This window comes from Galeopterus variegatus, unplaced genomic scaffold (assembly GCF_000696425.1).
Source record: "Galeopterus variegatus unplaced genomic scaffold, G_variegatus-3.0.2 Scaffold62, whole genome shotgun sequence".
Classification (NCBI taxonomy): Eukaryota; Metazoa; Chordata; class Mammalia; order Dermoptera; family Cynocephalidae; genus Galeopterus; species Galeopterus variegatus.
The window spans coordinates 188,914-201,816 of NW_007726173.1; the positions used below are offsets into that span (position 1 = coordinate 188,914).

Here is a 12,903-nt window from a genome sequence, read left to right on the forward strand (position 1 = left end):
TCTGAGCTTGGAGTGAGAGATAAAAATGGGAGCCTAAGACTATGGTTGAGGGAAAGGTTCTGAAGACAGTTATGAGATAGAATGGACGAGACGTGGAACAAAAAAAAAGAAGGAACAATAACACATAAAAGAAGAAATTGGGATTTGAAGTTATAGACTTGCATTTGAAACTGGTCTTCAAATTCAGTAACTTAACTATGGACAAGTTAATTCACTTGTCTGTGCCTCCTGTTTTTAATTTATTGAAAGAGAATGACATTATCTACCCCTCAGGGTTGTTGTGATTAAAGAAAATAGCACCTAAAGTGTTTGGCCCAGTTTACTCCACATGATGGAGGTTTCTGTAAATGTTAATTTCCTCTTAAGGTAGCTTTTGTAGTGTTATTCTTAAAAAATGGATAATCTAAAGTTTTTGATTTAGTATTCAAAGTTCTTGACCTACTTTTTCTAGCTTTGTTATCTCTTACTGCTCACTATATAAACTTAATACTGTAGCCAGACAAGTTTGCTTGACTGTTTATCCAGCAATTTCACACTGTATGCCAGGTCCTGTTTACTGAAAGTAGAGATGAGACAGCCCTTGCCCACAAGGCGCTTACAGTCAAGTACTTTAGTATAAGACTTAACTAAATGTGGAGGATGGGGGTCTAAGGGGGAGCAAGGCAGAAGATATGGCCTAGTCAAAAGCATAAAGATTGCTATCAGTCACAATGTCAAGGAGCTAAAGGGAATAGTAGTAGTATATTTAGTTATTTAGAAATATGAACATACTACTACTTGATTTTTTTCCCCTCCAGTGTTAGGCTTTTCTGTTGACTTCCCACTAAGGAATATGAAGATTTAGCTCTTTAGATCACTGCCCCCTTCTCTTTTTTCCATACATAAATTTTTTAGTCCCCCATCCTTCCAATGTAATTATGTCATAATTTTAGTTAGATTATTGTTCAACTTTTACATGATTATGGCCATGTAGAAGCTGTTCACAGCTGAGTTATGTAGCATGCCATGATGACTTTTCCTTTTTTTTTTTTTTTTTTTGCACTTTCTGTTCTCCCTGGAGTTAATGTGTCTTATTTTTTTGTTGCTTAGATTTTTATGACTTGTCACTTTCAAATCTCCTCCTCTGTGTTCATATTTGTCGGTGTTCTGTCACTTTCATCTCTCCCAGCCTGGCCTAGTGTGCTAGCTAGGCCTGCTGGGGAACAGTCATCCTGGGATCTCCCTTCACCCTTTTCCTAGGGATTCCTTTTGCCTTTTGTGTTGGATCCTGTTTCCTTGACTTCTTTTCTTCCCCTTTCTTGGTTCACTCTCAGGTTTCATTGCAGCAGTTCCTCCAGTGATTTCATGAGAAAGTTTCAGGGAGGTGAAATTTTTAAATCCTTGAATAGTGAAAACATCTTTAGTCAGTCCTCACACTTGATTGATATTTTGGTTGCATGTGGAATTCTTAGACTGAATAACCTTTTCCCTTAGAATTTTGTTTGTTGTCTTATATAGCATCTCCTATTGCAGTTTTGAAAGATCCAATACCATTTTGAGTCTGACTTATTTTTATGCCCATATTGAAGACTGAGACATTAGAGGCTGATTGGAAGTCTGTGAATTTGGACGGGTCTTGAAAATTGTGGCCTCACTGTTGGATTTCTTTGGGGAACTCCTGATATCCATATATTTTGTCTTATTTCTTGGTCTGGGTAGATTCCAATTTAAGTGTAAGCCTAGGTGCCCATGTTTTAGGGAGCAGAGTCCAGAGTCAGGAAAGAGGGCAGGAGGAAAGGAAAGGTCTGTGGCTTTGTACTTCCTGTCCTTGTTTTCAGTATCTCTGCTCTCAATTGTGCCTTGTCCCCAAGCCCAGAGACCTTCTATTTTGCCCTTTCTAGGGAACTTCCAGGTTTTTTTTGTTAGAGTAGGAGAGGAGATACAGGGAGTCATTTGTTTAACAGACCCAACAAATCCTGTTTCAGCCTTACCTTCATTCCCACCTCCTAGAGGTAATTGATATTACCAATTTCTGATTTTTTTGAGGGTTCTGTAGTATAGATCGGGATTTTCCATTATTTTCATAGCTGGCTTAGGGTTCATCTTTCTCACATGTATTAAGACATTTTCCTTCTGTTTTCTAGTTTCCAAAAGTAAGTATGTCATCTCTTCTGTTCTCTTTATCTTAATGGCTTTTTGCCGTATTCCTGAAAAATATCTTTTCTTTATTGTTATTTTAATGGAGTTTGAGGTGGGAGAGGAGGTAAATGCAACCATGATCTTTAACCGGAAGTGGATTAGATATTTATGTATGCCAGTACATCTCTTTAGAATTTTGCTACTAATCGTTATAAGTAACATCTAAGATTGATAGGCTTCTTCAGAAATTGGTGGTAAATTTGGCTAATGGTAGGGGGTTGTGCCAGGGAAGTCTTTCCTCCAAGCTTTCTTACCTTTTTGTGTGCCGGTACCTGGTCTGAAATGACCCTCATCTCCCATTAGAACTCTGCTACTTGTTCTTTAAGGACTCCATCCCTTCACCTCTAGGGCACCTTTTTTTCTTCATCTCATCCAAATGCAATCATGTCCCCTTAAGTGCTTAGAGCTGCATTATCTAACACAGTAGCCACTAGCTACATGTGGCTACTGAGAACTTGAAATGTGGTTAGTCTGAATAAAGATGTTCTGTAAATACGAAATACAAGTTGAGTATCCCTCATCCAAAATGCCTGGGACCAGAGGTGTTTCATATCTTTTCAGATTTTGGATTATTTCCATTATACTTATAAGTTTAGCATCCCTAATCAGAGAATCTGAAATCTGAAATACTCCAATGTGCATTTCCCTTGAGCATCATGTCAGTGTTCAAACAGTTTCAGAATTTGGAGCATTTTGGATTTTGGATTTTCACATTAGGAATATTCAACCTGTATATACCAGATTTCAAAGACAATATTTTTTTTTAAAGGATGTGAAATCTTAATCTTTTTATATTACGTGTTGAAATATTTGTGGGTATATTGGGTTAAATAAAATATGGTATTTAATTTAATCCTTTTCCTTTTTATGTTTTTTAAACATGGCTACTAGAAAATTAAAAATTACATATGTAGCTCACATTATATATACCTGTTGGACAGCATTATTCATTGATTTTCTCTTGGGACAGGGATTGCCCCTTCTTTCAAGTTACTGTTCTCTTTATTAGCACCCTACCTAGACTGTGAGTGCCTTGAAGGTTTGGCATCATACTTTTCCATATCTTTTATACCCTGGTAGTACCTAGCACTTAATAGGTGCCTAACATATGGTTAGCTGGCCAAATGTTACCAAATCAAAGTTTTCTTTTGCTACAACTTGTGTGTGCCTTATAAGTCTTCTGAGAAATAAAGTAAATTGTTTTTCAGTACATTACATTTGTTCACCTGCTATACCAATAACAATTATTTTATTAAAAGTGAAACAGATTTGACTGAAATTATGGAACAGTAACAGTTCCCTTTTCCTATTCATATTCTTAGATGCTTTTTTATAAACTTAACTGCAAAGAGTCACATTATTTTTGGTCCATGTGAGGCCATTCTCTTGTTTTATGTATTTCTGTTAATCCCCATATGTTATTTCTCTTACCCCCTCTTACCATTCTGATGTGTTTAATATGTTGTATGTATGTATATATATGTTCTTATAAAGTGTATTTTGATATGTTTGGTATTTTATGTAAATATTACATGTCTAATCTATGTATTTAATCTTATAACTGCTACATAGCACTTCATTATATGCATCTACCACATTTCACTGGTCCACTTGCAGGGGTGGACATTCAGGTTGCCTGCAACTCCTTGCCACTACAAACAATGCCACAATGAACATCTTCATGCATGTCCCTATATAGAGTGATATAAGAATTTCTTTGGAATGTATAGCTAGGAGTGGACCTGCTGGGTCACAGGAAATGCCAGACTGCTCTTCTGGATAGCTGCATCAGCTGCTCTTCCATCAGTAGTGCACAAAGGTTTTTGTATCCCCTATCCCTGCCAACATTTAGAATTATCCAGCTTTCTAATTTTTTGCCAGCCTGACAGGTATAATGTGATACCTCACTGATATTTTAATTTGTATTTGTCTATGATTTTTATCATCTCTTTATATATTCCTTGGCTTTGGGGGCATTCTTTTCTGCAAATGCTATTTTTCCTTTGTCCATTTTTCTATTGGGTTGCTGTCTTTTTCTTGTTGATTCTTAGGTATTTCTTGATTTTCTACATATTACTCTGTTGTAGGTTTTAGACATGGCAGATACTTTCTCCTGTCCTCTTTCCATAATGCCCTTCATTGAACAGAAATCCTTAATTTTGATGTAAACAACATGCTTTGGAAATTCTGCTTAAGTACCTGATTCAGAAGGATATTCTCTTACATTTCTTATGCTAACCTTTAATCTTATACCTTTCATGTTTAGGTTTTTAATCCCTTTAGACTTAGCCCACCTTTGCATATCGTCTTAAGTAGGGATCTAGTTTTATTTTCCTCCATAGGCTGATATAGTAAGCCAGTATTCCCACAGATCTGTTCAACAGTCTATCCTTTCCCCCTTCATTGTATCTTATATCCCTATATCTTCATGTCTTTCAGCTTCGTATTCTGTTGCATTGATCTGTTTTTCTGTTCTTGCACCAATATGCCACAGGTTTTCTTTTATTACTATGGCTTTGTAGTATATCTTAATCTATCTACAAGGGTACTTCAAAAAGTTTATGAAAAATAGAATTAAAAGATAATTCTAATCTTTCCATGAACTTTTTGAAATACCTTCGTGTTTATTGAACTGTTTATTTTGAAATAATTTTAGAATGATAGAAAAATTGCAAAAACAGTACAATAATGACAGTTATATCTCTTTTCTGCCACACATTTTATAACTTTCTTTTCCTTAAAGCATTGGCCATGATCTACAGTATCATGTTAAATAACAGTGGTTATAATGGGCAGCCTTGTCTTGTTTCTGATCCTAAAAGAAATGATTCTAAAATTTCTCTATTTAGTGTAATATTGGCTGAAGGGTTTTTTGGCCTATGATTTCTATTAAATGAAGGAAGTTTCGTTTTAATCCTGGTTTGGTAAGAGTTTTTAAAATCATGAATTGTTCAGTCTTATCAAATCCTTTATCTGCCATGAATGAAATAATTGCCTAGCTGCTTTCAAAAGTGAGATTTGACTTTGTGAATATCTCTAAAGTACAAAATGCTTGGAGGACAGCTATTTATTGTCACAATTTGGCTTTGCAGGTTCTTTTTCACATTTGAAAAACGTGTCCATGTGCTAAGGAGGTGACTTGTTATTTTAAGGATTAGAAAGATGTGTGGGCACATGTGTTGTGTTTTACAGAAGGGACCAAGCTCTGTTCAGGAAGAGTTGAAACATAGTGTAAAGTTATTTTAAACTTGTAAACGGAGTTCTTCTCATGTAGGAGGTGCTTAAGTAGACCTCTCAAATTTCAGGTTGGTTTTCTGTCAGATAAATGTGAGGGCAAAACAATTCTGGAACCATATTTATTATGTTAAAAGATTTTAAAGATTTTTTTTTAATGTGTGTGTCTAAGGAATATTTAAATTTCTCTCTTCTGATTATATGATGATTTACAGTCTGTGGCTCTTTTATATATGGACAAAAATTTTAAGAACAAATATGTAACACATAAAATGGAATGCATTCATTTTTCTTATTGATGCTTACATTAGCTTAAATTAGCATTGATATGGCCCCTGTATCAGTTAGTAGTGCTTTGGTGGAAAGTAACGAAAACCTAACATAGTAGCTTAAACAAATAAGGGTTTATTTTTCTCAAAAGAGAAATCTAGAGGTAGGCAGCTTATACGTTTGGTTTAGCAGCGCAATAATACTGGGCTTGGTGGGTTTTTAAAATTATTTTTGTTTTTTTCTCTCATGTTTGAGACCCTGTGGCCGCAGGATTACTTATACAGCTCCAGCTACATGATTGTATTCAAGGAAGGAGGAAGGGGCTGTACTAGCACGTCTGTCTTCTTTTATGATAAACAAAAAGTTTTCCTAGAACCCCTTTCTTCTTCTCCCAGCAGACTTTCACTAATGAGAACTGGCTAGAACTAAGATAGCTACCCCTAGCTGAGGGGAAGTTTGGGAAAATAAATATTATAGCTGGCCATGTTGTCTCCTAAAAACACACTCGACTTCTCTTGGTAATAGGAAGGGAGGAAATCCCCTGTCTTTGATCTGATTCTGCATTATTTTTAGTAGCAGTGTACATATTCTAGTTTTCTTGGTGGATGAAGTGGTTATCAGCTCGATTCCGTGAGAGTGAGAAGGAGCAGGGCTCCTTTAAGAATTAAATCCAACTGCTTCTCCAAAAAATGGGGGGGAAAAAAACCCTAAAATAAATCCAACAGCTTCTAAGTACCTGTTATAGTTTAGTGCTGCCACAAAATGTTATGGTGTGACTACCAAGAATTATATAACATTTTGTGTGTTATATATTTTGTGGTTGTACAGATTATTTATTGACTCCTTAGGAAGAAAAAATACATGCATTAAGTAATTGGTTAACAGTAGAAGAATTCAAAATTATTTGTTAAAATGTTTAGTACCAGTGCTGGGAGCTATGGCATAGGAATAGGAAACTTTTTCTTCCTTAGGGCCACTTATGGATGCATGAGAAAAGTAAAATGAAGGCCAAGTAGAATCAAAAGGCAATTTTATTTGCTTCTGTTTTGAGATAGTTTTTCTTTTTTTAAGTTAACTCATTAGATTTTTTAATTTAAGGACTTTATGTAAGGAAACATCAAATTAAATATACAGGGGTACTTAAAAAAACTTCATGGAAAGATTTATATTATCTTTTTTAATTCTGTTTTTTCACGAACCTCTTGACATATTTTTATACTGAGTTTAACCCTATTGAAATTTAACAAACATCAGATCTTTCAGTCTGTTGTATGGGGAAATACAAGTTTCTTTCTGCTTTATATTATGATTGTTTATTTGCATGAGTGTGTATTAGGTTAGACTGAGTTATGCTGTGGTAATAAACACCACCAAAATCTTAGTGGTTTAACACAGTGAAAAACCCTTGCTCACACCAGGTCTGCTTGGGGCTCATTGGCTCTATGGGAACTGATCTCCATGTCCACGCTGATTTGGTCTTATGGTCAGTGCTCAGGGTCTGGAGAGTAGAAGCTCGGGGCTGGAGAGTTAAGCACTGGCAGTTAAATGTCTTGGCATGGCAGTGTCATTCACTTTCAGTTAAATCAGATGTTTCATTCAAAGTTAGTCATGTGGCTATCTATGCCTTACCTCAAAGGAGGGTAGTGTAATCCTCCATGAACTCAGAAGTTTAAAAAAGTCAATATGGTGGATAAGAGTATTGTCTACAACAGAGTAGCACAATAGAGATAGATACAAGCAAAGTACATTGGGAGCCCAGAGGAGAAGAAATTCTATGAGATGCAGGGAGAGTAGATTTTTCTTAGGTTTGAAGAGAGGAAAAAATATTCAAACTGAATACGCCGAATCAGAGTTAGACTCAAAGCCAGAGTGTAGAGGATGATACAGTATGAGAAGGATAGATTAGATCAGAGAGGGCCTTGAACTCATTTAACATTCAACAAAAGTGTATTGCACATCTGCCATGTGCCAGGCACTGTTCCAAGTTCTGTGAATGTCTGATAGTGACCAAAACAGACAAAAACTCCTATCCTCATGAAGGTCACACACTACTGGATGAAGTGCTAAGGAGTTAGTGTTTTATTTCATGTAGTTTGGGGAGTAAACAAAGGTGTGAACTTTGGTTGCCTATGAATCTTAAGATTCTTCTAATTACTTCTATTTTACATGCAATAGAAGGCAGTTGACTTGCACAAAAATTAATATTTTGTCTATTTAACTGTGCCTCACTAGAAACCTTAATAGATGAAAAGCTGCATTCATAAAACATGTAAATTAAAAAATGTATGTTTATATTGTAAAAGCTTTTTTAACCAACATTTTGGATGGTAGTACAATTTTAATGAATATGTTCTCTTTGCACAGGTAGTAAATCCATTTGACACATACCTCATGGGGACAGGGACTATTTTATGCACTGCCATGCTTCCCACACCTAAAATAGTGCCTGGTGTGTATGTGTGTGTATCTCACTCAGTAAACATGAATGAATGAATAGAAGAAATTCAGAAGATAGAAAAGAGAAATTTCCCATAATTTAACCTTCTGAACACTACAGTGATTAGTATTTTGATATTATTTATTTAGTCATTCTAGTCAATTCTAATATTTAAGTATCTATTTTATGTGAACTACTGTTCTAAAATCTAAGGAACAATAAATAAATTACTGTCCCTGTTTTCTTGAAACTTAAAGTTTCATGAAACTTAAACTAGTGGAATTAAAATCTAGTGTGGAAATAAACATAACAAACACGATCACTCAACTTCTTTTAAAACTATCCTTCAGGGGAAGGGAGGGGGAGCTCATGAGGACACAAAGAACGATTGCGTATTGTAATGATGAATAAGCTAACTATACTGATCTAACTACCACACACTGTACACAATTATTGAAAATCAACATTGTACCTCACATATATATATAATAAAAAAGTTTGAAGAAAATATCAATAAATAAAGCCATACTCCAGTTGATGTAACAATTTGTATTATAATATAGCATGTATCTTGTGTATAACTAAGTCTTTTGTGTAAAGTCTTAGTGTCAAAGCTTTGTTGTTGTTTTAGTCTTTTCTTTGATCTACTCAATTATAAATGGGCTATTTTCCCAATGTTTAATTTGGAAATTTTAACCATTTTTGTTATAGGAACAGTGTTACAAGTTGCTTAGATCTGTAACTAGTTCGTAAAAGCCTGTTTACCTAAAATACATACTAACAGTACAAACATAGAATTAGTTGTTGAAATGCAATATTATGTGGTAATCGAATAAAAACAGACAAGAGCCTATCCTAAAACCAGGTACATGGGGGTGAAAATATTTAGTTAGATGAATGTGAGGAAGTAGATGGAGATTAATATGGAAATTCTGAAAAGGTCATCTTTTGAGGGTGTCAGATGTCAATGGCACAAGTTGTTAAGCTTACTTTCACTTTAAAATACTTGATTTTTATTTTCTTTGGTATGAGTGTATGTTACAAAATAGTTTCTTACACTTGTTAGCTAGATTAGGCTTGTTTTGACCTGTAGGTATTGAGAAAGTAAGAGAAAGAAGGGACATCTTCCTGCATAAAAAGTTAAAAAAAAGAAAAGCATAAAGTGGTTGTGAGTGCATATGGAGTGGGTAGCCTCCCTCGAGCAAGTGTTAACAGCCAGGATGGGGTAGGGAGTGGGACATCTAATCCTTTGAGTGTGTATAGGGACCAAGGAATGAGTAGCAGAGGGGTGCCTGTGCAAAAGGAAGTGTACACATCAGGTGTTCGTAACTCTCAGACCTGGGTATTTCATAGGATAAGAGGCCTATATGCTTTGTTTTAACTTTATTGAGCATATTGGTTACTTTATTTATCTATTCAGCAAGTATTCATCACAAACCGTATAATCTAGCTGTTTCTTTAAGCACGTTGTTTTGAATTATTGTTAGCAGCATAGTGTAGAAAGAAATTGGGGATCTAGATTCTCTTTAGACTTCTCACTTGTTATGTGGCTGTCTCTGGTGAATGGTGACATTAGCTGTTTTGCTTCATACATAGACTGTGGTGAAGATATGATGTACAGGTGCATTTACCAGCATATGGAAAAAGTTAAACTCTGTATGATTGGAAGGCAGTCTTGTTACTCTTATTTTGTATGACAGCCACATATTCAAAATATCTAATTTCTTTCTGAACACCCAGTTGAACTTCAACTCGATGTTTTTCTTCTCAATATTCTCATTTTCCTCATAAATTTTTGTCATTTGGTTAAATTCCTTTGAAGTGCTAGGTACTCTAGGATTAAAATTAAAGCAGTAATGTTTTGTTTCTTCAACTAGAAGCTCTTAAAATTTGGCAAGTACTATGTGTTCTCTCATTTCCGTATCTTTGTGTATGCTATATTGTAGCACACATCACATGGAGATGGGCGTCAAGAAGTTACCTCTCGCACCGGGCGCTCTGGAGCTCGGTGTAGAAACTCTATAGCTTCCTGTGCAGATGAACAGCCTCACATCGGAAACTACAGACTGTTGAAAACAATCGGCAAAGGGAATTTTGCAAAAGTGAAATTGGCAAGACATATCCTTACAGGCAGAGAGGTAAATACAGATTATTATTTCTGTTATGACACTTGCTCTATTTCCATGTGAAAGAAAGATGAAGAGAATGTATATATTTGAGACTATTTTTAAGCTAATTAAATTTTTTTAGAACATGAAACATATGTTAATTGCCTGAGAGTACTTTTGCTTACCCATTACTTTAAATGTTGTAAATATTATATTGTTTGAATAATCTTTGCCTTTAAAAATGGGTAGTGTTTTGGTTTTTTTCAGTAGTAAGTGTCTGCCACCACAGGAAGAATTGTCTTGAACTTTATGTATGCACTTACGTATATAAGCTCATGGTACTTGCAAATCAATAGTCTGTACAGTAGTCCCTCCTTTATATGGTGGGGGAATGTTTCAAGACCCCCAGTGGATGCCTGACACCATGGATAGTGCTAAACCCTATATATACTATGTTTTTTCTTATACAAACATACCTATGATAAAGCTTAATTTATAAATTAGGCACAGTAAGAGACTGACAACAACAATAATAAAGTAGAACAAATTATAGCAGCATACTGTAGTAAAGGTTTTTTGTGTTTTGTTTTTTCTTATTAAGAACTTTCACATTTTTACATAAAGGAGGAAGCACTTTACAGACTTCTCTTTGGCTTATCCAAATTGCCAGCATCACTGCTCTCACACTTTGGGGCCATTATTAAGTAAAATAAGGGTTACCTGGACACAAGCATTGAGATACCATGACAGTGGATCTGATACCCCAGACTGAGTGACTAATGGGTGAGGAGTGTATACAGTGTGGATACGCTGGACAAAAGGATGACTCATGTCCTGGGTGAGACAGCAGAGATTTCATCACGCTACTCAGAATGGCACAGTTTAAAATTTATTATTTCTGGAATTTTCCATTTAATATTTTCAGACCCTGGTCGACCATGGGTAAATGAAACTGTGGAAAACAAAACTGCAGATAAGGGGGTACTACTGTATTTACAGATTTATCCTTCAGAGCTTTCATCATCTCTCTTTTACTTTTCTCATAGCTTATGTTTAATGGATTATTGTACAGGAAGGCTCATACTTTCCTAATTTTTGTGATATTGGTTTTCTGCTCAATTTCATTTATTTATCCATTAAAACCACAAAATTAACTCCCTCCTCATGTTCTACATGTGTGGTACAGAGCCTGTTTTGCGTGTTTGACATAGTTTCTTGCACTTAGGTCTTTGCACCTGCTGTCCTCTCTGCCTGAAATATTTTTTACCCTTCTGTGTAGGGATCACTTCTGGGAAGCAGTCATTGACAGACTCGGTTTCCCCAGGCATGGGACTCATTAAAAATCCTGATACTTTTCTTACATAGCACGATTTACATTGCATTGGAATTGCTTGTCTCCCCTTCTAGTTTGCAGGCTACCCCAAGTCTGTAGGGGTAACACAGTGCTTGGCACCTATCAGGTACTTAATAAGCATTTGTTGAATGAATGCCAGGAATACTTCTGAAAGAAGCTTTTAAAAGAAATGCTCTCCCAATGCCGGATCCTCCTGATAAATGTGCCAAGACTGCATGACAGATGTGCCATGATGTTGATGCCACAGCCCCCCAGGCCTGGGGCTGCTGGAGAAGGAAACCTGGGCCAGTCATTCTGCCAGCAAGCAGCCTGTTTGCTGCATTGTGCTTTACAGATACTCTCTGTGTGTGCTGGGACTTGAAAAAGGTTGGGAAGCAGTGGTCTATGCTAACTGGAATCTTAAGTAAAGACTGTAACCAAAAATTTGCCTCTTCACACATCATGTCGGGCCGAGCCCGTGGCGCACTCGGGAGAGTGCGGCGCTGGGAGTGCAGCAGCGCTCCCGCTGCGGGTTCGGATCCTATATAGGGATGGCTGGTGCGCTCACTGGCTGAGCGCGGTGTGGCCGGTCTCAAATAGGACAAAAATAAATAAATAAATAAAACAAATCATGTCAGTTTTAATGACAAAATCCCTTTGGATTTTTGGTTAAAACTCCTTGTTGAGATGCCTGGACTGCTTTTGGAATCTATGAACAGCATGAGTAGGTGAAGCTTTCCTTGCTGTCTTTGATCAAAGCTTTCTTGAGATAATGAACAAAACCTCTGAGTTTAGTTCCCACCAGTCCCATGTGGATTACTTGCCAGTTTCCTCATGTGGGCAGAGACAGTGGGCAAAGAGAGCACTGGGACAGACAGACAGAGCCTCTCGTCTTTTATGTACAAGGCTGGAGTCTGGCCTGCTGTGTTTACTTCTAGTAGGATCTCTCTCTCCAGAAATGCCTAGCATAGTGACCTAATTTTAAAATTTTCTGTCTTTAAAAATATTCGAACAAAACCATTTTACTCCTTTTTTTCCCTATTGTAGGTATGACCCAAATCATATAAAATATAAACATAGAAATTCATTATGTAGAAAGTAAAGGTTCCTTGAAATTTCTCTCTTCAAAGAGAATCAGTTTCAGCAGTTTGGTATATTCCCAGAGTCTTTTACATAAACATTAACTTTTTGTTTATTTTAAAAAAAAATACCTATTGGACATAATGTAATTTTTTTACTTTATAATGTACCTTAACCATGCCTGGGTCTTAGTACTCATAGATCTAACACATTGATTTTTTTTTTTTTCCTTTTTGTCTTTTTTACTGACCGGTAACGGGATC

General features: G+C 36.1%; 1 protein-coding gene across 12 annotated transcripts in view; it reads left to right on the plus strand.

The window, feature by feature from the left end:
• The window catches only part of MARK3 (MAP/microtubule affinity-regulating kinase 3), a 112,571-nt gene that overhangs the window by 12,780 nt on the left and 86,888 nt on the right, over positions 1 to 12,903 (plus strand). For 11 of the 12 annotated variants that reach the window (XM_008576399.1, XM_008576411.1, XM_008576356.1 and 8 more), the window contains exon 2: positions 10,066 to 10,257. The exons of the other annotated variant lie outside the window; for it this stretch is intronic. In XM_008576399.1, the coding sequence (XP_008574621.1) occupies positions 10,066 to 10,257 (192 nt within the window). The remainder of the gene's footprint in view (positions 1 to 10,065; positions 10,258 to 12,903) is intronic. 12 annotated transcript variants of the gene reach the window in all.